The 27,822-nt window shown below is 37.1% G+C and overlaps 2 protein-coding genes across 2 annotated transcripts; both read right to left on the reverse strand.

Annotated features, from left to right (window-relative positions):
- Window positions 1–3,452: 3,452 nt before the first annotated feature.
- Window positions 3,453–6,586, reverse strand: LOC107780310 (putative late blight resistance protein homolog R1B-23). The gene is made up of 2 exons (XM_016600838.2): window positions 6,536–6,586; window positions 3,453–5,971 (listed from the first exon to the last, which is right to left on the reverse strand). The coding sequence occupies exon 2, from the start codon at window positions 5,908–5,910 to the stop codon at window positions 3,613–3,615; it is 2,298 nt and encodes a 765-aa protein (XP_016456324.2). The 5' UTR covers window positions 5,911–5,971; window positions 6,536–6,586; the 3' UTR covers window positions 3,453–3,612.
- Window positions 6,587–15,722: 9,136 nt separating this feature from the next.
- Window positions 15,723–21,309, reverse strand: LOC107804823 (putative serine/threonine-protein kinase At1g54610). The gene is made up of 8 exons (XM_016628758.2): window positions 20,236–21,309; window positions 19,760–20,044; window positions 19,251–19,568; window positions 18,819–19,046; window positions 17,825–17,925; window positions 17,160–17,262; window positions 16,742–17,059; window positions 15,723–16,260 (listed from the first exon to the last, which is right to left on the reverse strand). The coding sequence occupies exons 1-8, from the start codon at window positions 20,725–20,727 to the stop codon at window positions 16,108–16,110; spliced, it is 1,998 nt and encodes a 665-aa protein (XP_016484244.2). The 5' UTR covers window positions 20,728–21,309; the 3' UTR covers window positions 15,723–16,107.
- Between the last annotated feature and the right edge of the window lie 6,513 nt (window positions 21,310–27,822).

A 27,822-nucleotide genomic window follows, 5' to 3' on the forward strand; every position in this document is an offset into this window, starting at 1 on the left:
CCCCTTTGAATCCCGCTCAGGCAGGCGGTTGAGGCCTATCCTTTGGAGCTTCCATTTGATAGTCCCCAAGGCATTCAGCTGCTTGGATCGCCTTGGGCAGGGTATCTACCCGTTGTCTTTGTAGCTCCATACGGGCATAAGGTTTCAGCCCTTCTAGAAAAGTGAAGAGCTTGTCTTTGTCCCCCATGTCGCGTATGCTTAGCATGAGCGCGGAGAATTCCCGCACGTAGTCCCGCACGGATTTGGTCTGGTGGAGCTTTCGTAGATTTCTCCTTGAATTGTATTCGACATTCTCGGGGAAGAACTGTAGGCGGATGGTTGCCTTCAGTTCTGCCCATGTTTCGAGAGCATCTTCACCAGCCTTGATGGCTTCGTATTTCACCCGCCACCAGAGTTTAGCATCACCCTGAAGATACATGGCAGCAGTTTCTACCTTCTTAGCTTCTTCTAGACCCCCAACAGCATCGAAATATTGTTCGACATCAAAGATGAAGTTCTCCACTTCCTTGGCATTCCTAGCTCCACTGTATGGCTTTGGCTCAGGAATTTTCAGTTTTTGTGTCGCGGAGGTGGGGTTTGCAGCGCCCCCGACCTGGTTTCCACCGCCTCGCAGTAGGCCCTGTAAAGCAGCATTGACAACATTGAGCTTGTCTGTCAAGTCGTCAATAGTTTGTTGCATGGCAGTCACCCTGTCTGCCTCTTGTGCCCTGTAAGCTAAATCCTCGGCACGCTCCTGTTGGAGTCCCTCGAATTTGCCAAAAATTTCGGCTGCCTCTGTGGCTGCCGTTTGCCGATCTCCCTCGGAGTCACGACTGATGTTTTCTATGTCAACTTCGGCCTGGAGCACCCTGCGGTCCAGGTCGTCCAACCTTTGCCCTAGGCTGGTTCTTAGTTCAGGCACCGTATCTATGATGGGCAGTAATCCGTCAACCGTCTGTTCAAGGGCTGCAATGCGGTCCCCATGATTCACCATGGTCAGAAATGGTGGTAATGGCAATGCATTCCCTCGTCCGATGTCGAGCCTAGGCTTTGATACCAACTGTTACGTGGCGCCTTCCTGAGATTCCTTGGAAGGGCGACGTAAGGCTAAGCAACTGATGTCAGTGTAGTTGTTGTCCGCCAACTGAGGTCCCCTCCGTACGCTAGACTAGATTGTTAGTGTCGTACGGGAAAACCAATGTCAAGAGCAATTGAGAGAACAGGAATGAGAATTGAGAATGAAAGAAAGCTTGATTGCATTAATGAAAGCTATTATAGAAAGGCAACGCGGTGTCGAGGGGAAGAGACACCAGTACAGAGAATTGTTTGCTTGCTAGAAAGTTTGATTACTTGATCCCCCCTAATAATGCTTAAAAAAATAATCCAAAGCTACAAGACTAGACTTGATTAAGCTAGAGAAACATAATGGAAGTACATGGAATAAAACTACTCTATATTTACAATGAAAAAGACTTAGTTTGCTATAAGGCAGAAAACAGGTCCGTTGTCAGCAGCATAGTCTTTGGCATCAGGGTCTGCGCGCGCGGCGCTGTTGGCATCTGCCTGCGGTTGGGCGCTGGCGAGGGATATCGGTGGGGCGACAGATGCACATGCGCGCTTGTCACTTGGCGCGGCCAGGACCACGGGGTCGTCCGTGGCGCTAGGCGTTAGGAAGGCTTGCTAGGACGCCACGGGGCGCGCCCAAGGGGTCATGGGGCACGGCTGGAAAGCCGCCCATGACATTACATACATTCCAGGACCTGAATTTTCCTAAAAAGTAAGCTATAGAAGAGGTGATTTTTATGTTTGAAAGTGATACTCCCATGAAAGAGTGGTTTGCTACTAAAAAGGGTCCTCTTATGATTTTACTGTATGCTTTTACTAGTTTACAATGGACTCAAACTATTCATGTGAGTAGCTATAATAATAACAGGCCAATACAGATTCTCTTTAAGTGCTTAGAAATATGAATGGATGCTATTCTATGGAATTAGGGGTCGGGGATTCTGTTGTGTATATCTACGAGGCGGATAGATTTGGATCAAGTTAATGCGAAATGTGCAGAAATAAGAAGTTCGGAAAGTGGCGTTCTATTTTTAATCTTAGCTCAGAGCTACTGTTTTTTTTCATGGAAAACTAATTTGTTTAAATGATTGATTCTTGAAAGTGTTCCTAAAAATTAAGGTGTTTGGTTTCAGTTCAGATTCATGGAGTTGGATTTGTAGTATTATTGTGCCATATTAAACAGAATATAATTTATGGCCCTCCGAAATCTAGTTTGAATTCCTTTTAAAATAAATTGAGGGAGTCGTGCCCAACAATCTTAAATGCACGGCCTTCATTTAGTTAATGTGTTTGCTTTTTTTTTTTAGAATTCGAGGCGTGCCATTTAGCAAATTTTCATGGCCCTCGCGAAGTTAAACGCGTAGTTGCTTCAGGCGCGTTCTTTTAATAATTTACTTTCTTAAATTCGGGTGCACATTTATTGACCCAAATCCAAATCTCAACAATGTTAAGATATGTCAAAAACCACGGGTGCATTTATGTGACGTGGTTCGAGACGTGTTTTAATAACGTTGCAATTTTCTTTAAAAAAATGAATAGAAGCGGTTAAAACTAAAATTTTCATAAATTCAAAATGTATTAAAATCAGATAATTAAGCCGAATATAACAGTTGAGCGACCGTGCTAGAACCACGGAACTCGGGAATGCCTAACACCTTCTCCCGGGTTAACAGAATTCCTTACTCGGATTTCTGGTTCGCGGACTGTTAAACAGAGTCAAGTTTTTCCTCGATCGGGATTCAACCGGTGACTTGGGACACCATAAATCTCCCAAGTGGCAACTCTGAATCTTTTAATAAATAAATCTCGTTTCGATTGTCACTTAAATTGGAAAAAACTCTCTTTACACCTTTTCCCGGGGTGTAGGTAATAAAGGAGGTGTTACAATAATAATTAAGATTATGGTAAGACTTGGCTTTAAACAATTCTGAATAATAGTCAACTTAAGATAATTTCTTCTAGATCTAAACTTAAGAAAAGACAGAGACATTGAATTTGCACACTGACCTAGTTGACCTTTGAGTACTATTCAAATTTAACCCGAGTCACTACAAAAAAAATTAAAACCGTTCTTAAGTTTGGGTCTTAGCTAAAATGGTCCCTATATTATGAGATGCGCAATAATAGTCCCTTAGTATGCAAAAGTGATGCATCTTTGGTCCAAGATAACAAAAATGTGTAAAACTAGATAGATGCAAAAAAATTACATGATAAACACACACTATTGGATTAGTTAAATTCTTTCTCGAAGAGTGTTAGTGCTATGTGCACCGATCCACATAATGTGAAGTTATGCACTTAAACTGGTACATATCTTAATTTTACACTAAAGAAGAGAAGGAAAAAATGTCATTCCACAAAACGTTAAAGGTTATCTATACTAACTATACAATTCATTCAGATGCTAAAATCATGCATGGAACTTCTATACTTCCCAAAATGCTGTTTAGGTATAATAATGCCGTGTATATACAGTGGAACTTATTCAGTATGCAAGACAAAAGTTGCAAAAAACTGTTTTCCATATCAGACGGAACAAAGAGGTGTTGAAGTACTGGCTTACCATCTTTAATAAGTAGGAGGTGTATTGGATATAAGAACTTGGAGAGTGTCACATCCAGTGTTTTCTTCAATTTCTGTTTTAATATTCATAGCTGAAACCACAATAGAGTCCGTACAGTCAAACAGTTCAATTAGTCGAAATGTTGGAATATCCACAAAGCTAGGAGGTATCTCCTTGAAGTAGTAACAAGTTCTTAGAACTAGCTTCTCAAGCATGGGAAAAGATGTATCTGAAGCACTCCATACTGCCATCCTCACGGCGAATAGCGACAAGTATTTGAGTGCAGGGAACTCGACATTTCTCACGTCCCAACAGTGCTCTACATTCCCCAAAGGAAATCCAATCTCTAATCTGAGACTCTCAAGCTTCTGCAATCTTGCAATGTTTGAAACCATTTCTTCCGTCAAGAAACAACCCTTAATGCACAAATGCCTGAGATTTGACGGCAAGACAAAGTAGCTCTCCCATCCAACTGAATTCCAGAATCCCTTAGGGCTTACAACCAGATCAAGAGATTCAAGGTGAACATGAACTTCCGGTATGGGAAACAAAGGACAGCTAGGTACATCAGCAATAATGCGGAGGCTCAGTTCTTCAAGATTAGGGAACCTCCACCAGAATCTTGGATTTTTCTCATCCAGATGTATACGACAAGAGAGGAAGGTCTTCAAGTTCTCTAGCATAGTTGTTGAAGATTCTTCAAAAATTGCTCTATCATTGTCTTCCCATACACTGGTCAATCTGTTTATATTCACATGCCTTAGCTTCATCATTTTCAAGATAACTACCGGCGATGTCCTTAGAAACTGAACTGAATCAACCACTAGAGTCTGAAGCTCCTGTAGATGTGATATCCACTTGAAATCAAATTCTTCGACGAAAATCTTAAGGTACCTCAAGTGAGTTAGCGATTGTACTGCTGTAGCCCAAGAACTTGGCAACTCCACTTCCATCAAATTCAACACCCGAACAAGTCTTAGTTTAACGAGTAAAGGTAAAGGATTTGATCTGTTCCATGTGTTGAATTTTGGATGAGCAATGAACTCCAAAGACCTAGGACATTCACCTACACACTTTTTGTACTTGGACTCGAGCATTGGAATCTTATCCAACATATATTCAGAATGATCTAATTGATTAACAAGATCATCATGAATATAAATGCATAACCGTGATTCTTGGGGATACAAATGTTGATCATATGGATTGTATGGCACTGTGAGCTGCATAAACTTTTCTTCTGTAAGTTTTCTCAAGCAAAATTCACGCACTACATCATGAAGTGTGCAGCATTCTATGTCACCATTAATTCTCCTTCTAGAGACCATTACAAGGCTTCTCTTAAGTAGATCGTTCAAGCAAAATCTAGATGCTTCCTCCATGTTCTCTGTGTCAACATTCACTACAAACTCTTCAGCCATCCACAACTTCAGCAAATCATGCATGGGAATCTTATGGTCTTCTGGAAACAATCCCATATAAAGAAGGCAAGGCTTTAAGTGGTCTTCTAAATGCTCATAACTTGATTGTATTACCTTCATGCTCTGCTCTCCTAAAACATGAGAACTTAAGTCATTGGCAAACTCCAGCCACAAGGATGCCTCCCTTTCTGTTTTCACTATAATTCCAGCAATCAGCACAATGACAAGAGGCAATCCTTTACAATGTTCGGCAATTTTTAACCCTGCTTCCCGTAGATCCAGGGGGCAACTCTCTCCTTGAAATACTCTTTTCTGCAATAATTCCCAACTCTCTTCCAGTGTTAGAAATCTAAGAGAATAAGGATCACTGTGGTATTGAAGATGCTTAGCCACTTCTTCAATTCGAGTTGTTACCATTACTCTACTTCCATATTCACCTTTAGGGAAACATAATCCTAGGTCTTCCCACGCCTCAACTTTCCATATATCATCTAAGACAATGAGGTATCTCCTGCCTTTTAGAGTCTTCTGCAACTTGTCACCTATGTCAAAGTCCTCATTGATTTTCCACTCCTTATTTGTAGCTTGTTCAAGAATATCAACCAACAATGTCCTCATGTCATATGTTTGTGAAACAGTACACCATGCTTTAACATCAAAGTGATTAATAATAGAGGTATTGTTATACACTTTCCTTGCCAATGTTGTTTTACCAAGTCCGGCCATTCCAAAGATTGAAATAACGTCGAGCTCCTTTGATCTGCCAGTCAGTTTCTTCATTATATATTCTGCATCTTTCGCAAAGCCCACAACTTCATCATTAATTGATGGAAAATCTGCAGGAGCTTGAGATCTTTTTTCACTAGTCTCAACAACCTCCATGTCAATTGGCTTGCTGTCTTTCACGATTGCCTTTGAGTTAATAGCTCTATCAGCTTCAAGCCTTCAATAAAAAGCAATGAAACAAGATCAACAATCTTCATAATTTAGAGAAAAACCCAAATTACATATAAAAAGAAAAGTAGTGCTACATGTAAAGTCTTTTGTGTCTAAGTTAAAGGCCACCAAGATTATTTAGAGAAAAACCCAAATTTATTTTTTTTCCTTTTATTAGTAACACCTAATACATTCGTGATGTATTTCAAATATTTAGCTATGCAAGCAATTCAATGCAAATACATACAAAGTAATGCTCTTTCTGCAGAAATTAAATGCAGCTTCTGATAATACTATTAACAGAAATTAGATGCAGTTACTAGGAAAGATCCAAAATTAATTTTGGTAGATTTAGTTAAAAGATTCCATGGTCATTTTCAGTATGATTTGCAAGGTTTAGGCCCTTCCTGTTAAGAAAAATGACTTAAAAAAACTTTTCGCCCAGCTTACAGACTAGACTAACCATTGTTTAAGATCTGGTGGGAAAGAAAAGAATTAAACTCATAATAAAGAAGATAAAATGTGAAATATGCTACAAAAGACCAAAGGAGAAATGTCAAAGTAATCTCACCTTTCGTTAGATTGAGAATGGAAATTGGTACAAGGTTGCTTATTTTGATGGTTTTGGGCTACACACTGATATAAGTAGTAGTTGTTGGAATATATCAATAAGTAAACAAATTAATTGCCAAAATACATGACTTGAGCTCCAAATATCTTTAGTATTAGTAAGATACAACTATATAATATATTTTTCGAGAAAATAACACAATAATATGAGATAATTCGTAACATTATAATTAAATATTCAATAAAAAGATTTTAAAAAATCATAAAGCAAATATTGCTAATTAATAAGCTAAGTCATAATAAAAATTAACATAATCTAAAAATTGCTATATAAGTCATGCTAAAATAAGTATAGCTAATAAGTACTATTAATTATATAACTAAGCACTAAAGAAAAAGATAAACCAATTTATGCTTTTTCATTATAAACCAATGTAAAACTAAAAGAATAGATATTCAACACTATCATCATTCCGCAAAGCCAGGAATTACACTATCATCATTCCCAACTCCGAAGATTAAATAGGAATAATTTTATGGATTAATGACTCATTTCACGTTCTGTTCTAATTAGCTGCCGGCCAAATGGTCAAATATTCGTCACTTAAGATCAATAAAATGGCATGTGCATTTGCAATTTCAATGATCTTTAATCTGTAAGAAAATGGCATGTGCATGTGCATTTAATTTAATCATACAAAATTTATCGACGATGACAAAAGGAGAATGGGAATTTCAAGGTGTTCACCTTGAGAGGTTTGAAAGAATAAACCATACTAAGAAAGATGAAGAAAAAAGATAATTAAAACGCAAGAAAGAAAGAATACAAAGTCATGTCCATTTCCAATGGCTGAACCCAATTTTAGAAAGGAAAAAAATAATAATAATAACAAGACATATGTGTGATTTGAACCTACTGGCTAAATTTTAGAAGAAAAAAACAACAAGATGTACGTGGGATTCGCACCTCTGCTTCACTTGTAAAGATGCACCCAATAATTATACATTATAGGATTTTTTGAACTTGGATGCAGTACATCTTTAAATAATTTTAAAAAATTATAATATTATTATACATAATTTAGAAAAAAAATATGAGTTCACGTGAACCCAAACCTTTCCCCGTAAATACACCCCCGGCGGCAAATTGAGATTGAAGGAGACAAAAGCAAAAAGATAAAAATAAACAAAAAGTATTACACATGTTGTGTCATATCAACAATTTATGCTCAATAGACACAATTTGCTTCGAGTTCGGTATTCAATAGGTATAATTTTTCAGTTAAGATGTCTAAATAAAAAATTCGGACAAATTTAAGGGGCGGTCCAGCTTCAGCTAATAAAGAACTTCTCACTGTTGCGGAAGCCAAATGTATATAGTGTGAATAAGTCACAATTACTATACCAAAAATTATGACAGTCACCAAATAATAAATAAGACAATAAAGCAACAATAAAGGGAACACCAGAATTTACGAGGTTCGGCTAATTTTGCCTACTCATCGGACACAACCAATATTTTATTCCACTCCAAAAAATACAAGTGAAATAATACTAAAGAGAGAAGATACAAATGCCTTAAACATATGAGAAGGCAAATGAGAGGTGTGTTTAAATCCTAAACATTAAGCCTTCTTTTATAGGGGGAAAATCCTCCAACTCTTCTTTTCCCACCGATGTGGGACAAACATTTCTGCCAAACTTAACAAATCTCCACCTTGGCAAAATTCCACATCTTCAATTTTCTCTCAATAACAAATTTTGATTGTGTCTTCATCTTCAATCTTCAGTTTTCAACAATGTTGATCAAATCCAAACAATGTTGAAACTTGACTGCAGTCACCACCTTTGTCAGCATATCAGCAGGATTCTCCGTAGTATGAATTTTCTTCACCGTGACTCCACCTTCTTCTATAATTTCTCTTACGAAATGATACCGAACATCAATGTGATTCGTCCTTGCATGATAAACTTGGTTCTTCGCTAATTGAATAGCACTTTGACTATCACAAAAAATTGTGATACCTTTTTGTTCAACACCAAGCTCCTTTAGCAATCCTTGAAGCCAAATTGCCTCCTTCACAGCCTCTGTAATAGCCATATACTCTGCCTCTGTTTTAGACAAAGCAACTGTTGACTGCAAAGTAGACTTCCAACTAACTGGTGTCTTTGCAAAAGTAAACACATAACCAGTAGTTGATCTTCGTTTGTCCAGATCACCCGTAAAATCTGAATCACAATATCCAACTACAGACTTATTGACTTCCTGCTCAAAAACTAACCCAACATCTACAGTATTATGAATATACCGTAGAATCCACTTCACAGCTTGCCAATGCTCCTTTCCGGGATTATGCATATATCTGCTAATAACTCCAACAGCTTGTGAAATGTCAGGTCACGTACAGACCATTGCATACATCAAGCTACCAACAGCATTTGCGTATGGTACATTTGACATATACTCTCGTTCAGCTTCATCCTTTGGCGACATAGTAGTACTTAGCTTAAAATGGGGAGCAAGTGGAGTACTAATTGGCTTAGTCTTTTCATCTATGCCAAAACGTTGTAGTACTCTTTTCAAATATTCTTTCTGAGATAAACAGAGTTTCTTTGACCGTTTATCTCTTATTATCTTCATGCCAAGAATTTTCTTTGCCTCACCCAAATCCTTCATCTCGAACTCCTTCTTTAGTTGAATCTTCAACTTATCAATATCTTCCGAATTCTTGGAAGCTATCAACATATCATCAATATATAGGAGAAGATATACAGAAGAACCATCTTTAAGCATGTGCAAATACACACAATGATCGTATTTGCTTCTCTTGTACCATTGTCGCAACATAAACTCATCAAATCGCTTGTACCATTGTCTAGAAGATTGTTTCAATCCGTACAACGATTTTTCAAGTTTGCACACCATATTTTCTTCTCCAGCAACTTTGAATCCTTCTGGCTGAGTCATGTAGATTTTCTCCTCCAAGTTTCCATGTAAAAACGCAGTTTTTACATCCATCCGAACTAGTTCCAAATCCAATTGTGCTACCAAAGCCAACATAATTCTAATGGAGAAATATTTTACAACTGGAGAAAACACTTCCTTGTAATCAATTCCCTCCTTTTGAGCATATCCTTTGGCCACCAATCTTGCTTTGTAGCGAACATCTACTGGGTTAGGAAATCCTTCCTTCTTTGCAAATACTCATTTGCACCCAATTGCTTTCTTTCCCTTCGGGAGATTGGCCAATCTCCATGTATGATTCTGATGAAGGGACTGTATTTCATCATTCATGGAAATCCTCCACTTATCTTCTTCTGAACTTTGGACAGCGTCTTTATAAGTGGTAGGAACATCATCAGCTACAATTGAGGTTGCACAAGCAACCGTCTCTATGAGACGAACAGGTTTCGTTATTGTTTTTTTTGGCCTGCTGGTTGCTATTGATTCAAGTTGTTGTTGAGGTTCGTGAGTTGGAATCTCCTCTACTGGCTCTCCTTCTAGAGGGTAATCTTCATTTGTTTCCTCCTCTGCTTCTTGTGTAGGAAAAATAAATTTTCCCTCAAACTCCACCTGCTTAGAAGCACCTTCATTTTGTTTGGTATCTTCTGTTACCTTATTTACCATAGCAGATTCATCAAAGGTAACATCCTTGCTGAATATTACTTTCTTTGTCATAGGACACCATAAGCGATATCCTTTGACTCCAGAAGTAATTCCCATAAAAATAGCCTTCTTTGCCCTTGGATCCAATTTTGACTCCGTCACATGATAATATGCAGTTGAGCCAAACACGTGTAAAGAGTTATAATCTACAGCAGGCTTTCCATACCATTTTTCAAATGGTGTCTTTCCATCAATAGCAGCAGATGGTAGACGATTAATGAGGTGACATGCATATGTAATTACCTCAACCCAAAATTCTTTGCCCAAGCCAGCATTGGACAACATACATCGTACCTTCTCCAGCAAGGTCCGGTTCATACGTTCTGTCACTCCATTCTGTTGTGGTGTATGTCTAACAGTGAAGTGTCGGACGATGCCATCATTTTCACAGACCTTATTGAAATGATCATTTTGTATTCACCTCCATTGTCTGTGCGAATACACTTGATCCTCCTGCCTGTTTGATTCTCCACCATCGTCTTCCATTTGAGAAAAATTCCCAGCACTTCATCTTTGCTTTTCATTGTATACACCCACACTCTTCAGGAAAAATCATCAACAAAGGTTACAAAATAGTGCTTCCCACCCAATGAAGGTGTTTTGGAAGGACCCCAAACATCAGAGTGTACATAATCCAAAATGCCTTTAGTATTATGGATTGCTGTACCAAATTTAACCCTTGTCTGTTTTCCTTTGACACAATGCGCACAAAACTCCAAGTTGCAAGCCTTCACTCCTTTAACAATCGTTGATCTGATAGAGTTTTCAAGGATTTTCCTCCAGCATGTCCCAAGCGCATGTGCCATAGCTTGGTTGCTTCTGCCTCTTTGTCGTCACTGGATGTCACTGTCGTTGTCCCAATAACTGTACTGCCACGATAGCGGTACATATTATTATTCTTCCGATTAGCCTTCATTACCACTAGTGTACCGGATCATACTCTCATCACTCCATTTTCTGCAATGATTTTGAACCCTTTTCATTCTAGGGCTCCTACAGAGATGAGATTCTTCTTCAAATCCGGTACAAATCGAACATCTGTTAATGTTCTGATCATTCCATCATGGTTCCTTAATCGTATTGAACCAATGCCATATGAGGTAAGAGGGCTGTTATCCGTTGTGTGGATGACTCCATATTCTCCTTCTTGAAATTCCACAAACCAGTCCCTGTTGGACACATATGATAGCTGCAAGCCGAGTCCATCAACCATATGTCTGATGATGTTGATGACTCTGTTGTAACTAATGAGAAGTCTGAATCATCACAATCAGTTACATTTGAATCCATAATGGCCTTCCCATTATTATGTTTGGCCTTATTCTTCAACTTCTGACAGTCTTTCTTCCAGTGCCTTTTTTCTCGACAAAAGGCACATTCATCTTTGCTGGGTCTGGATCTTGACTTGGATCTTCCCTTCTTTGACCTCGTTTGATTTTGAGGACGACCCCTCACAAACAGTGCTTCTCCTTCTCCGCCCTTCTGTTTTTCTCGCTTTCTTTGTTCATAGCTGTACAAAGCCGAACAAACTTCTCTGAGAGAAACTTCGTCATTTTCATGGAGTAGAGTAGTTTCAAGGTGCTCGTACTCATCAGGAAGTGACGCCAACAACATCAAGGCCAAGTCACCATCATCATAAGTTGTATCCATATTTTGCAAATCTGTGACCAACTTATTGAAACTGGTGATATGTTCATTCATCGTGGTACCAGGAACATAGGTGAAGTGAAACAGTCTCTTCTTCATGTACAATTTATTTTGACTGTTTTTCTTCAAAAATTTATCCTCCAGTGCTTTCCATAATTTACTTGCAGAAGTTTTCTTTGTGTATGGATATTTCTGCTCTCTAGCAAGGTAGGATCGAATGGTACCGCAAGCAACACGGTTGATAATTCTCCAATCTTCTTCTCCAATAACATCTGGTCTTTTTTCTTCAATGGCAAGATCTAGCCCTTGTTGAAAAAGGACATCTAGAACCTCGCCTTGCCACATCCCAAAATGTCCTGGTCCGTCAAAAATTTCTACCGCAAATTTCGCATTTGACACAATTCTTGTCATAAGCGAAGATGTCAACGATGACGTATTATTGGCACTTGATGTAGATTCTTCTTGTTTATTGTCTCCCATTTTAACACAAATATTATTTAATAGCTGACGACACAAATCAAGATTATTTCCTTTCTGGTGTGGAAGATCAGACTAAGCTGCAACCACAGAGCATACTAAGACAGAACCTTGACACAGTTACCAAGATAAATCTTTTCTGATGTGGAAGATGAGACTATGCTGCAACCACAGAGCATACTAAGACAGTACCTTGGCTCTAATACCAATTGTTGCGGAAGCCAAATGTATATAGTGTGAATAAGTCACAACTACTATACCAAAATTTATGACAGCCACCAAATAATAAATAAGACAATAAAGCAACAATAAAGGGAACACCAGAATTTACGAGGTTCAGCTAATTTTGCCTACTCCTCGGACACAACCAATATTTTATTCCACTCCAAAAATACAAGTGAAATAATACTAAAGAGAGAAGATACAAATGCCTTAAACAGATGAGAAGGCAAATGAGAGGTGTGTTTAAATCCTAAACATTAAGTCTTCTTTTATAGGGGGAAAATCCCCCCAACTCTTCTTTTTCCACCGATGTGGGACAAACATTTCTGCCGAACTTAACACTCACATCACTGATATGTAAAAAAGAAAACTAAATTAACTTGGAATAGCCACCAAAAAATGGTTTTTCACTTGCAAAATTTTTGTGGGTGCCAACGGCTGGTTTAGAGTTAATAAATTGTTGGTGGTGCTTGAATAATAAAATTATGGTAAGACTTGGTTTTAAGCAATAATTTAGAAGAATTCTCAACATAAAGATAATTTATTCTAGATCTAAATTTAAGAAAAGATAGAACTTGAATGTGTTTACTCACCAGCATGAATCATATCATTATAAAGTTGACCTTGAGTACTATAATCTGGGTCATTAGAGAAAAAATTAAAATCGTCCATTAAGTTTGGAGGTTGACTGAAATAGTCCATATTTTATGAGATGAGCAATAATAGTCCCTATAGTATGCTAAAGTGGCGCATATTTGGTCTAATACAATAAAACTGAGTAAAAGTAGAGGGAAAAAGTGTTTGTTACCGTTGCAGATGTCAAAACATTTACTCTGGCAAATAGATGTGGTATTCCGGTTGAATTCTGTGTGATGAAATAATTGAGATGGTAAATTGTTTCATAATTTATAATAGAAAAAATTTATCGTGTAACTAACTTAGAGGGTGTTTCGATTGGCTTATTTTAAATGATTATTACTCCCTGGTTCATAATAAGTGACCAATTTGCTTTTGACACGCCCATTAAAAAAATACTAAATTCTATAAAAAAAAAATACCTAGTATGACAAAACTACCCTTAATCAAAAATTTAATGTGAGGAGTAAGAAAACTTTTTAGGGATATGTACATAGGGGTAATTTTGGTAAAAACAAATTGAATTCTTTCTTGATTATACAAATAGACACTTATTTTGGATCAAACTAAAAAAGCAAATTGGTCACTTATTGTGAACAGGAATTAGTAGCTTTTAAGCATTTTTTAAATTTGTGTGGTGTTTGGCAATGATAAAAAGTGCTTAAAGCATTTACTTTTAGGCATAAAAAGTACAAAAATAAGCCAAAAGTTAAAAGCTACTTTTAGCTTACGACTTTTAACTTAAAAGTTACTCCCTCCGTTCCAATTTATGTGAATCTGTTTGACTAGGCACGGGATTTAAGAAAAAATGAAGACTTTTAGAATTCGTGGTCCTAAACAAGTCAAAAATGGGCCAGAGTATTTGTGTGGTTATAAAAGCTTCTCCTAAAATTATAAGTTTAAGCTAAATTGTTACCAACTGATATAACGAGGCAGAACATGTTCCTTCTTTAGAAGGATAGATTATTATCAGTTATCACCCATCCTAATATGTGAAGTTCTAAACCACTCCTGGCCATTGATCAGCCAAGGAGAAGGAAAATCTGAAGGAAAAAAAAAAGATCTTTGCTAATTAAGAATGATTTAGCAAATTACAAATAAAGGAAAATATAGTAACTTTCTTCATTAATTTTAAGTGAAGGTGTTTAACTAGTCATGGTATTTAAGAAGAAAAAAGAAAAACTTTTAAAACTTATATTAAACTTGTTATGACATTTTTGCGACTATAAAATCGGGTCATTGAGCGTGAAATGAAAATTTTAAAGTTAGATTATTTTTAAGTTAATAAAAAAAAGGCGTCATTCTTTTTTGAACAATTATGAAATAGTGTTATATAAAATGAAACATAATAAGGAGTAAAAACATTCATCGTGTTATATAAAATGAAACATAATAAGGAGTAAAATCAGAGGACTAGGATGATACGCAAGTAGTACAGACATTATTTATAATAGGCAAAATACATAAGTTGTCACTTGACCTATGGTCCAAATTCCTGTTACACACTTTCTAGGAACGAATATTACTTTACACACCTAACCTTTCCAAAGTGTATCTAATGCACACCACTTTTCTTAGCTGGCGCGCGTATTTTACACAAAAAAGAGGCAAGTGAATGTAAAACTTTCGGGTCTAAACCATTATCTAAATGCCACATGTCCCAGCCTTTGTTATTTTTTTCTTTTCTATTTTTAGTTATTTCATCTCCAAATAATCTGCTAGTTATTTTTAGCAGATCGAAAAATATTTAAACTTGAAGGAGATGGCTAATTAATTTGAAACTTGGACCTAGCTCTAAAACTATTTTTGTATTTCAGAGTATAATTAATGGAGATGACAAAGTAGGTGTCCAAGGGAAGAAGAAAACGGGTGGGGGTGTGTGGAAAAAAGACCAAATTATTTGGCTCATGAAATAACTAAAAATAGAAAAGAAAAAAATAACAAAGGCCGGACATGTGGCATTTAGATATCCACACGACTATGAGATTATATGCCCTCGTGAGACATTGCCGGCAGCTACACCATGAATCCTCTACATGAGGCTGTCATCATAACGCAATGTGAGGCGCAGAGGAGTGATTATATAGCCAAGGCATATAGGTAACAATACCGGTGCTATTGTCCCCCTTATTTGTACTGTTCCTAATTGTTGTATTTTCTGTTATTTTCTTTTTTTAATTAATAAAAAAAAATAGCCCTAGGCGTTTGCCTAGCGGATTGCTAAATAAAAAAAAAAATGTGGCATTTAGATAATGGTTTAGACCCGAAAGTTTTACATTCACTAGCCTCTTTTTTGTGTAAAATACGCGCGCGCCAGCTAAGAAAAGTGGTGTGCATTAGATACACTTTGGAAAGATTGGGTGTGTAAAGTAATATTCGTTCCTAGAAAGTGTGTAACAGGGATTTGGGCTATAAGTCAGGTGGCAACTTATGTATTTAGCCTCTATAAAATTCAACTTGGCCTGATTTTCTTCAGCACAGAAATAGCTTCTTGTAACTTTTGAGTAGAGTAAGAGTAGCCTGACAACATTGGTTCAACTATACTAATTCTGATCCATCCTCTGAATAAATTAAAAAGGAATTAGTTCCCCTCTACAACACTATCCTGAACAAACTACTGAGATTCAGTTCTCTAGATATTAAAGAATAAATGGATTTACATTGTAAACAGAGACATGTAACTAGGAACAAGCAAATTCTTCAAACTATACGAAGCAAATTTCCCACCTTAAAAGATAAAATGTCACTTACTCGATAATGAACATTAACTTCAAGGTTTCACAACTTCTTCCTTGGAGAAAATGGAAGAACCTTTACTCCTGAAATGGACAATAGATTATAGATGTATCTCCTCTTAGGCCCTGTACAAATGTGGATTTCATGTGCAGAAAACCGAATTACATCCTTCCTCCAGAGAAGAGCAATCAGTTGTTTTTGCTCCTCGTCTTGTCTTGACGCGCTTTCCTAACTGCTTCTTGAATTTGTCTCTCATGTTCCTTTAACATGTCCTCCATACTTCCCCCTGCTGGTACTAGTAGTCCAGATAGGATTCTTCTACTTCTCTTTGGCACATAAACCTAAAACATGGTGGCAAGATAAACTCAAGAAAGCTCAGAAAGAGGAGGAAATGTTCAAACTATCCAAAAAGCACATGCAAAAACAAGAAGTTAGTTATCAAATCAATTTCTGCTCAAATAATCCAAAGCTAACTTTTCAGCTCATGAACAGCAAGTGGATCTTGGACGACTTAATCAGTAGGCCTAAGGACATCTTATACCTCTGTGTGTGTTTGTATTGTGTGGAATCAGTTAATATTTTTTATTTAACTACGGGAAATGATTCAATTTCTTCTAAAAGAACCTAAGCTGATACCACCTAGCTAAACTGTCTAAACGGATGCTTGACGACTTGATTATTAGACCTGGGGACCTATAGCACGTGTGTGTTTATGTCTGTTAGATCAGTTGACTGATGTTTGAATAGTCAGTAAGGAAACAAATAACTCTGGGTTTAAAAGCATGCTAATATAATAGGCACTTGTTGATCTTAGGATCTCACCGTGGAATCCCCAAAAGATGACCTATCATCTCTCCTTGTACGAATGCTTGAAAACTCTCCTGCAACTCGAGGCTTGTGAGAACCCTGCCTTAGAAGCTCTACACCATGTTGGGAAGCGGCATATGCTCGTTCAGTGATTGCACTTGAATCCTCCTTTACTTTGTTTGACCACGTGTAACCAGCTGTATTAGGATGGATCACTGAATTAGAATGAGCGAGTCTGTTCCTGTATCTCAGTACTGGTGGCTCTATAGGGAAACCAGTTCCACTGTCCTCTAGAGGATTGTATTTCACACTGATGCTTTTTCTAGGCTGTCCCTGCAATTATTTGCATTAGCCATTGGTGCAACAGCAGGGATCTTGAGCAAGAAAATCTAAAGATTCAGTAAAAGTATTGGATAATTAGAATAAATAAAACCTGGCCGTGAGCATTGAGTTTTGTTGTCGGTTCTTCCTTTGATTGTCTCGGGGACTTCTTTGTTAATTCGCCTCCATGCCCTTTTACGGTCTTAGCCTTTCGCCTGGGATTAAGGGGTATAATGTAATTGTGAGACTATATGAAGGAACTGCAAAGTTTGGTTATAAGAAAGTTGCACTTTCTTTGGAGAACATGATAGTAAAAAGTATATAGGCCAAAGCTTGGGTACAAAGTTGCATGTCTCTCTTAATTTTGGTCAGAGTAGGAATCAGTACTTAAACCACTGAAGGCTTGTTTTCTCTGCACTTTCTGTTGGTAGAGTTGATTAATATATATTACTCCTAATTAGTCATTTCATACTCCAGGCAGCCCGAGAAAGAGCCATTTCTAATGAAGAAGATTGACATCAAAATTAGGTTTGCATTATTTTGTTACTGTCACTAATCTCTAACAAAAAGCTAGAGATAAAAGTATTGAGAAAAAATAAGCGACAACTTTAAATTAAAATTGAGTAGCATAAGATTAAAGGAAGTAGTACAATTATATAACTGCAATGAGGGGTCAGTACTAATATTAAGAAGGAGAGGGATCAAAGTAAAATTATTGTTGGATTTGGAAGCATAACCGAGCAGTAAAAATGAATATATGCAACTAGTATGGCATACCTTCTTGCTTCGTGATCTCGAACCTTAGCATCATATTCCTTGCTTGGAGGATATTTTGGTAAACTATATGGATCACAAGGTAGGGGCTTTGTTTTGAAGAACTGAAAAGTGAAACAAAGAAGAACGATGTAAAGCATTTCTTATGGTTAGTGAAATTTGTAGGAGACCAGCAACTTATTCTAATAGATAGAACAATGATATCCAAAAATGAAAAACAAAACAAAGGATCTGCTCATATCTGTATCAATGGCTGGCAGGCCACATAAGGTCATTCTAAATGGTGTAGCTTGACGAACAAACATTGTCGTGCTAGGACAAGTTTGAGGATATGAATAGTTTTTTTAATGAAATTTCTTCTATAGAATGTAAATATAGATGCTTAACAAAAGGGTTGATCAGAAGTTGTGATAAACTTCTCTTTGATATTTCACATCAAACAAGAAAGGCAAGCCACATAAGGTCATCGCAAAATGCATAGCTTCAAAACAAACAATGACGTATTTGAACAGATTTTATGTTTATATGAAAATATCCTCTCTTAAGTTCTTCACTGAAGGATTGTCCACATTCTCAAGTGGAAACAAATTTTCTAATGAAATTGCACCTATGAATATGTAAACAGAAAATATCCAATTAATTATAGATGCATTGGCCTCGCTGGACAAAAAGGATTGATCGGATTGAGACTAAAAGCAGTTTTAATGACAAAACTTGGAAATACTTTTTTAGACTCTTCAAATCAGATAAGAAAATTCCACTTTCCAGTGGTTTGTCAACTAATGGTACCGCTTCACACGCATGCAGAAAAATAGCCCCCTATCAGGATACGAGGAACGTAGATGACAGCAAAGAATCATATAAGCTGCCTAAGTTCTTCACACTATACTGCTGAAAGAGTTAGCTTCTGCAGATCAGTGATAATCTATTTGGCGGCATCCACTGCTTTTGAGAACAAAGACATAGTTCGGCAAAGGAGAGGCAAGTTTGACATTACCTCACTGTTGAGTGCAGACGAAGCAGTGCCACGCTTTTCTGGTTCTATTGACAGTAGGACATCAACAAGGGCCAAAGCTGACGGAGGAAGGTCCTTGAATGTATCAGCTATACAGCGCTTGTATGGGTTCTGTGGCTTAAAACTAGTAGCATGTGGAAGTTTTGATTTCCTCCAATACTCTTCAGAAGGTGAACCACAAAGTTTGAAAATCTTATGCATTTGCTCCACCTAGTAATTGTTTCAACTCTCTCAGTTAGTAAATGCATGAAGAAACAGGTGCTAATTCGTCATAAGATGAACAAATGTTACAAAATCGCTAGGGGATTGATAGTTCTACATTGCTTGCAGATAGTTAATGTAATCGCCTGTTGTAATCCCTATGCTCTACCTATGAAGTGGAAGGAGTGAATTAAAGCCCTGAAATAGGAGTACCTCTGTTCTTCCCTGCATGATAGGCTTTCCAGTAAATAATTCAGCAAGGATGCAGCCAGCACTCCACATATCAATGGCCACTCCATATTCTGTTGCACCAAGCAAAAGCTCAGGAGCCCTATACCACAGAGTTACAACACGGCTTGTTAATGGCTGCTTTTGGTTGGGCTCAAAGGTCGTTGCCAGACCAAAGTCTCCAATCTTTAGAACACCATTATCACCAATAAGAAGATTTGAACCCTTGATGTCTCGATGAAGTACACCTCGACTGTGACAGTGTTCGAGTCCACGAAGCATTTGCTGTGCATAACATTTTATCTGAAATACAATTGAAAGCATGCAACATAAGGATATAAAGAATATGGACACTACTTAGTAACAAAAATGCACCAACCAAAATTGCGCCTGGTGGTGGGGAGAACTCCATTTAGAATGTTCCTTTTTTACGTTATATTTTTTATTTTTCAACTTGCACCAACATCATTCAAACCAAAAGAGGAAGTAAGTACCTGTGGTTCAGTGAATTTGATCCCAGGTGCTGCTGCAAGGCCAGCAAGATCGTGCTCCATGTATTCAAAGACGAGATATAAGCTGCCTGAAATCCTAGATGTGACCAAAGCCTCAAGTTTCATGACATTTGGATGGTCCAATCTACGCAAAATAAAAATCTCCCTTGCCATAAAGCGAACACTCTCCGGATCCATATTGACAAATTTTACTTTCTTCATTGCAACAATTTTATTGGTTTTAAGGTCACGGGCCTTGTAAACATTACTATATGTTCCTTGACCAATCTGCATTGGAAAATAAACGTTAGATCTATTAGGTGGATAATATCTTAGATAGTGGAAATTGGACAAACTATAGATTCCAAAGTCATGTGCCATGTGAAAAGTACAAAATCAGTGCAATGAAACTTAGAAGCAGTAAAGGTAGCAAAAATCTGATGGAAGAATGAGCAATTTAAAGATACTTTAGAACTGACTTTGTTCAATTTTTCAAATGATTCTGCACTTCGAGGAACCCACCCTTGAATAGCTTCTTGTGCCACCGAACTTAGCCATAACGGCCAACCTGCAGCGCTCAGTTCTCCCTTTGCACTATGAGGCATGCTTACAACACGAGACGTTGATCGTTGCAGTCCAATATCCATCGTCGATTGCCTCTTAAGACGACCTTCCTTAGGCCTCTTTGCACTCCTAGTTTTCCCATTACCATCAACTTCTACTACAGGATCAGAAACAACATTGACTTCTGATGTCACATTGTGTTTTAAGTTCATAGGTTTTTCAATCTTAGGATTAACTATTTCTTTAATCTCCTCTCTAACTGATGGAGCAACCAACTGTACAGAAGATTTATCAACCTGTATTTCTTTTTCTTTTTCATGTTCAACAACATAATCATCTTTAGAAGAACCTTTTGAGCAAATGCAGCTCATAAGTCTGCAACAATATATTCTGTTAAATAGATGCATTTAAGCCCCAAATAATCAGCCACCAAAGACTCGAGCTTTCCACAATATCTTTCAGTAGTATCATATTCAGCTAACCAAATTGACATTTCATAACAGATTCTTGATTTTCCAGTTTTCTATTTCCATGTTACCAATTAAAACATATGCCTCAAGATCACAATTGTTCAGAAGAACCCAAAATTTCAAGAATGCCAACAACAAAAGAAGAATAAGAGATTAAAAAGAAATGAAAACCAATTTCCAGGACCTCAGGACATATATATCCTTTCCAAATTTAGTACATTAGAAATTCAAAAACCCAGACCAGAAATCCAGCATTGCAGCCAAACACAAAAATCAAGATTCCAGCATATGCAGATATACAGAAAAACAAAGAAATTATAATAAATATGTATGTAGATTGCTATGCTAGGTTGGATTAATGCAGGAAAGCTGGTCAAGGTGTACCAAAATGTGGGTATGGATTCTGGGCTTTAAAAAAAATTTGATTTTTTTAAAGAAAATTCAACTGTTTTATTACTTGCCATTATTTTCATTATCAAGAAAAAATTAAATTTTTTCATAAAATAAGAAAAAGATTTTATTTTTACCTTAATATTTTGAATATTCAAGATTATCATTCAAGAAATAATAGAGTTATCCATAGTATTGGGAACACCTAAAAATATGTCTAGCCATAGGTTATTAAGGTATTTTTCTTCTTTTGATTAAATAAATAAAAGAAGATATGTGGAGTCAGGGGCGGAGGTTTATTTATTAATATATATGTAAATAATCTGCAAAAGGAAATATAGTCTAAATATAATACATGGCACAACTTGATGTTAACAACTACTTTGGCCCATTGGTGAAGTAATCCAGTTTCTGCTTGTGGTGAGGCGTTCGACTTCCCACGGTGAAAACAGCTTTATTCTTAATATTCTTTAGTATTCTTCTGGAAATTTATTGAAAGAAGCAGCGTCCTATGGATTCGAATGGATAATGAGCTATTGTGTAAATTTTTGTTGCCTTATATAGTTTTTTTTGGGTAATATTTGTACTGAGTCTATTATGAGTACATTTTATAAAAATAAAAGTTCGTGGGGGAGAACTATACTACTATATTTGAATTGTGTTTTTCTAAAGTGTGATTTCATTTAAAGTAATCTCTTCGTTTGTACGTCTCTCTAAATTTCGACACCGCTTACAAAAAATTCTGCGTACGCCCCTGTGTGGAGTAGCTTCTTTTTTCCTTGTTTGAGCTTTTGCTTCACCTTTGATCTCTTTCTGTAATTCTGCATTTCCATTTTTGTATAGAAATTGAAATATACATTAGCAGTTGCAGAAAGAAGCACCATTTGAATTAGCTGTGCAACTCGTAGAGGGCGTTTGGACATAAGAATTTCCAAGAAAAAGTGGGGGGAAATTCAAGTTAAAAATTAAAGTTGTGTTTAGATATGAATAAAATTTGGGGTTGTTTTTAAATTTTTGTGAGTGATTTTAGTGAAGAATTTGAAAAATAGTTTTTTGGAGTTTTTAAAAATTTTCAAAATTCATCTTCAAGTTAAAATTAAAAATTTTATGACCAAATACTGATTTCGAAAAAAAAAGTGAAAAAACTCTTATGTCCAAACGGGCTCGTACACATGGGAGAAATTCAAAAATAGCCAGATTTACAAGTGGTCATTCAAAAATAGTCACAATTTCAAAAGTAATCGAAATTTTGCCACTTTTCATGTAAAGATAAATCAGAATGAAAACATTGTTCAAAATCCGGCAAATACTCTAGCATAATATAGTAGAATTCCAGTATAATATATCGGTCCAGCATAATATGTTGGAAGTTCATACATAGGTGCACTGATCTCCAGTATATTATGTTAGAACTTTCCGTGTTGCAGCAAAATAGTGGCTATTTTTTCAATGACTTTGCAAACGCTGGCTATTTTTTGAATGACTAGTCCGAAAATTGGCTAGCCCGTGCTATTTTTACCATACACATGCACAACAGTATAAGACGGGAGAAATTCAAAAATAGCTAGTTTTACAAGTGGTGATGGAAAAATAGCCACAATTTCAAAAGTAATCAAAATTTAGCCACTTTTCATATAAAGATAAATCTGAACGAAAACACTGTTCAAAATCCAAAAAGTATTCTAGCATAATATACTGGAACTCCAGTATATTATACTGGAACTCCAATATAGTTCTAGTATAGTTCCAGAATAATATATTAGAGTTCCAGCATAAGCATTTGCAAAGTCATCAAACATGAACTTCCAACATATTATGCTGGACCGCTATATTATATTGTAACTCCAGTATATTATGTTGGAACTCCAGTATATTATACTGGAACTATACTGGAGTTCTAGTATAATATACTAGAGTTCCAGTATATTATGTTGTAACTCTAGTATATTATACTGGAACTCTACTGGAGTTCCAGTATAATATAGCGGTCCAGCATAATATGTTGGAAGTTCATGTTTGATGACTTTACAAATGCTGGTTATTTTTCAATGACCAGTCCGAAAATTGGTTAGCTCGTGTTATTTTTACGTATAAGACTAGAGCTGAAATTTTCCTTTATGCCACGTGAAGTACATCTAGCTGCAAAATGTGGCTTTATTTGTAATTTTAAAAAAACAAAGATTTTGCTAGCTGAACTTTATTCAGAAATTTGTTGACCAGCCCAAATATGCAAACACATACTCCTTACCTTTAAAAAAATGACCTATTACTTATTGAGAAATCAAAAAAAAAATTGATTATTCTTTTTGTAAATAACTTTTAAATATTTTAAATTATTAGTTATTCTGACTTGTAGTATTTTTATATAGTTTTTAATATATAATTTTATTTCAAAAAATTTAAATAATTTATGTTTAATTCACATCGAAATTAACTTGACCCTCGTAATCCAAAAAAGTTCAAACAAATTAAAATATGATGTGAAATATAATTTACGTTTAATTGTGGTTAGTTACATTTAAATTGCATTTTGAAAATGCAACTTATAAATTTCTTTTCTGACATTTACTGTATAAATCAGACAACATAAATCTCAATTCTTATGTCAGAATAAGACATTCCTAATGCTAACAACAAAACAAACATAAATCAGCAAAATACTGTTGGGAATAAATCCCCCACAAAAATAATATTTACGGTAATAAAAGTGGAATACTAATGTAGCACCGAGATATGATAATCAACAAGAATAAAAGAGTAACGAAGACACAAAGATTTTTACGTAGAAAATCCTTCTGAATAAGGGAAAAAATCACGACCCCGAGAGGAGCAACTGATATCACTATAGCAAGGAATTTTACACTTTGTAGGCCCGAGTAAAATACTCCAAAGACCACTACAACACTCAAAAGAAATAACACTCTTTTGATATTCTCACCTCACTATAATATCGCTCACACTCTCTGTTTCTTCACAGACTATTTTCTTATACCCTGTCTGTGATACCTCACTCTTTCTTTCTCTCTTTGTTGGTGTGTTTGAAAGAAGTGAAAGAGCTCTCCTTTTATAGGAGAAAACACGTAGCCTCCAAGAATGCTACAGGAGGAGCTTCAATTCTCCTCCATTCATTTCCAAACTTGGGGCCAAAGTAATCATAGGCACATGCCTATTACAAATGGGATGGACCCTACAATCTCCCCCTCCAGTCCCATTCACTTGAAGGAGGTAATACCGGGGTTTCTAGTTTGAATGCATGCTAACAAGTTTTGCATAGCTCGAACTTGTCTCTTGGTACCACTTTGGTCAGCATATCCGAAGAATTCTCGCTTGTATGGATCTTCTTAACCTGCATATATCTATCCTCTATCTTTTCTCGAAATCCAGTGATATCTCATGTCGATATGCTTCGTCCTTGCATGATACATGGTGTTTTTGCTCTAGTCTATTGCACTTCGACTGTCGCAATAGACTATATATTCCTTCTGGGGCAATCCAAGTTCTTGAAGAAACCGTTTCAGTCATACCATCTTCTTGCCAGCTTCAGTAGCGGCAATATACTTTGCTTTAGTTGTAGAGAGTGCGACACTCTTCTGCAACTTCGACTATCATGATATGGCTCCTCCTCAAAATGTGAACAGGTGTCCGGTAGTAGATTTACGATAATCAAGATCACCTGCCATACCAGCATCCGTGTAGCCCTTCAAGATTGGATCAGATCCTCCAAAACATAAGCAATCTCCTACAGTACCTCTTAGGTATCTGAATATCCACTTGACTGCTTCCCAATGTTCTTTTCCATGATTTTCAAGGAACCTGCTAACAACACCAATTGCATGAGCAATATCAGGTCTGGTGCATACCATTGCATACATCAAGCTTCCGACTGCTGAAGAATAAGGAACTCTGGCCATGTTCCCTTTCTCCTACACTGTTGTAGTACATATCTTCTGGGTCAACTTCAGATGATCGACAAGATGTGTGCTGACCGGCTTAGCACTTTTCATGTTGAAGCTTTCCAGCACACGTTCAATGTACTTCTCTTGAGATAGCTATAACTTTCTGCATGTTCGCTCTCAAACAATCTTCATCCCCAGAATTTGTTGTGTTGGGCTCAAGTCCTTCATATCAAATGACTTGGACAAATCTTTCTTCAACTTTGCAATCAGCTCCTTGTCTTGTCCTACAATCAACATGTCATCCACATACAATAACAATATAATAAAGTTGTTATCAGAAAATCTTTTGAAGTTTACACATGGATCAGAATAGGTCTTTATGTATGTTTGACTTTTCATGAATGAGTCAAACTTCATGTACCACTACCTTGGTGCTTGCTTCAACCCATAAAGACTCTTATTCAATTTGCATACCATGTGTTTCTTTCCAGCTACTTCAAATCCTTCTGGCTGCTCCATATAAATCTCCTCTTCCAATTCTCCATGAAAAAATGCAGTTTTCACATCTAACTGCTCCACTTCAAGATCTAGGCTAGCTGCAAAGCTTAAGATTGTATTAATAGAAGTTATTTTGACAACGGGTGAGAAACTTTCATCAAAATCAATACCTTTCTTTTGTTCGAAGCTTTTAACCACCAATCGAGTTTTGTATCTGACCAGCTTGTCACTTCCATCTTTCTTGAGTTTAAAGACCCACTTGAGTGGTCTTTTACCCTTTGGAAGTTCAACCAACTTGTACGTGCCATTTTTCTGTAGAGATGTTATCTCTTCTTACATAGCTTTCATCCACTGGTTCTTTTCTGGATGGGACAACACCTCCTTAAGACTTTCTGGCTCCCCCTCATCATTGATGACGACATACTCTGTGGAATGGTACCTGCATGATTCTACCCTTGGCCTTTTTGATCTCCTTAGAGGTTGAGGTTGTTCTTCTTCCTGAGTAGGGTACTCCACTTTCTCGGCATCATCATCAAGTTGCTCCTCCTGCTTAATAACCTCACCAGGTTGCTCCCCTTGCTCGGTAACCTCGTAGACCCTACTTTCTGCACTTGTGAGATTGTTAGAAGTAGAAAGAATAGTAACAAGGTTAGGGATTATGCCATTCTTGGCCTTCTCTAACTGATTATCTACAACTCCAACTTCACTTTCTCGGAAGATTACATCTCTACTTCTTATGACCTTTTTCTTTACAGGATCCCACAATCTGTATCCAAACTCTTCATCTCCATATCCGATGAATATTTAGGGAATGGATTTATCATCCAGCTTTGTTCTCTGATCCTTTAGTACATGTGCAAAAGTTCTGCAACCGAACACCTTCAGATGTGAGTAGGACACCTCCTTGTTGGTCCAAACTCTCTCTAGGATGTCACACTCTAATGGAACTGATGGACTCCTATTGATCAGGTAGCAGGCTGTCTGAACTACTTCACCCCAGAATGACTTAGGTAATTTAGCCATTCTGAGCATGCTTCTCACCTTCTCAACAATGGTGTGGTTTATCCTCTCGGCTACGCCATTATGCTGTGGGATTCCAGGAACTGTCTTTTCGTGTCTGATCCCGTGACTTGAACAACAATCTTCAAATTCCCTTGAATTGTACTCACCTCCATTGTCACTTTGGAGACACTTTAGCTTTCGACCTGTCTCATTTTCCACCAGAGCATGAAACTTCTGAAAAACTTGAAACACCTGATCATTGGTTTTAAAGATATAAACCCACAATTTATGTGAAGCATAATCAATAAAATTAACAAAATATTTGTTACCGCCCATCAATTCAATATCCATTAGACCACAAATATCAGAATATACTAAGTCAAGAATATTCAATACTAGGAACCACAAGTGACGGGTCTCCCATGAATTTCTTCAACATGGACACATGAAACACTGGGTGTACAGCAGCTAGTTCTTGTGGCAATTCTAACTCATAAGCCATTTGTTCGATCCTTCGCAGGATTCTATATGGACCAATATAGCGAGGACTGAGTTTCCCCTTCTTCCCAAATCTCATAACACCTTTCATGGGCGATACTTTCAGAAACACCCAATCATCAACTTGGAACTCTAATTCTCTATGTCGCACGTCCAAATAGGATTTTTGGCAACTTTGAGTCGTCTTCAAATACCTTTGTATCAAGTTGACTTTCTCCATAGCCTGATAGACCAAATCGGGTCCTAACAACTTCGCTTCTACGACTTTGAACCAACCAATTGGTGATCTACACCTTCGCCCATACAGAGCTTCGTACCGTGCCATCTTGATACTAGAGTGATAGCTGTTATTATAAGCAAACTCAATGAGAGGTAGATGATCGTCCCAATTTCCTTTAAAATCAATAACACACACCCTCAACATATCCTCAAGAGTCTGAATGGTATGTTCCACCTGGCCATCTGTCTGAGGATGAAAGGCGGTGCTAAGGTTCACCCTTGTGCCCAATGCCTCCTGAAAGGATTTCCAAAAGTTTGTTGTGAACTGAGCACCACGATCTGAGATAATGGACAAAGGAGTCCCATGTAATCGGACAATTTCTTTGATATACAGCTTGGCATAATCCTCGGCCGAATCTGTAGTCTTCACTGGCAAGAAGTGAGCTGACTTGGTAAGTCGGTCTACAATCACCCAAATCGAATCATGCTTCCGGAACGAGTGAGGTAGACCTGTTATAAAGTCCATGTT

The sequence above is a fragment of the Nicotiana tabacum genome, chromosome 8 (assembly GCF_000715075.1).
Source record: "Nicotiana tabacum cultivar K326 chromosome 8, ASM71507v2, whole genome shotgun sequence".
Lineage (NCBI taxonomy): Eukaryota > Viridiplantae > Streptophyta > Magnoliopsida > Solanales > Solanaceae > Nicotiana > Nicotiana tabacum.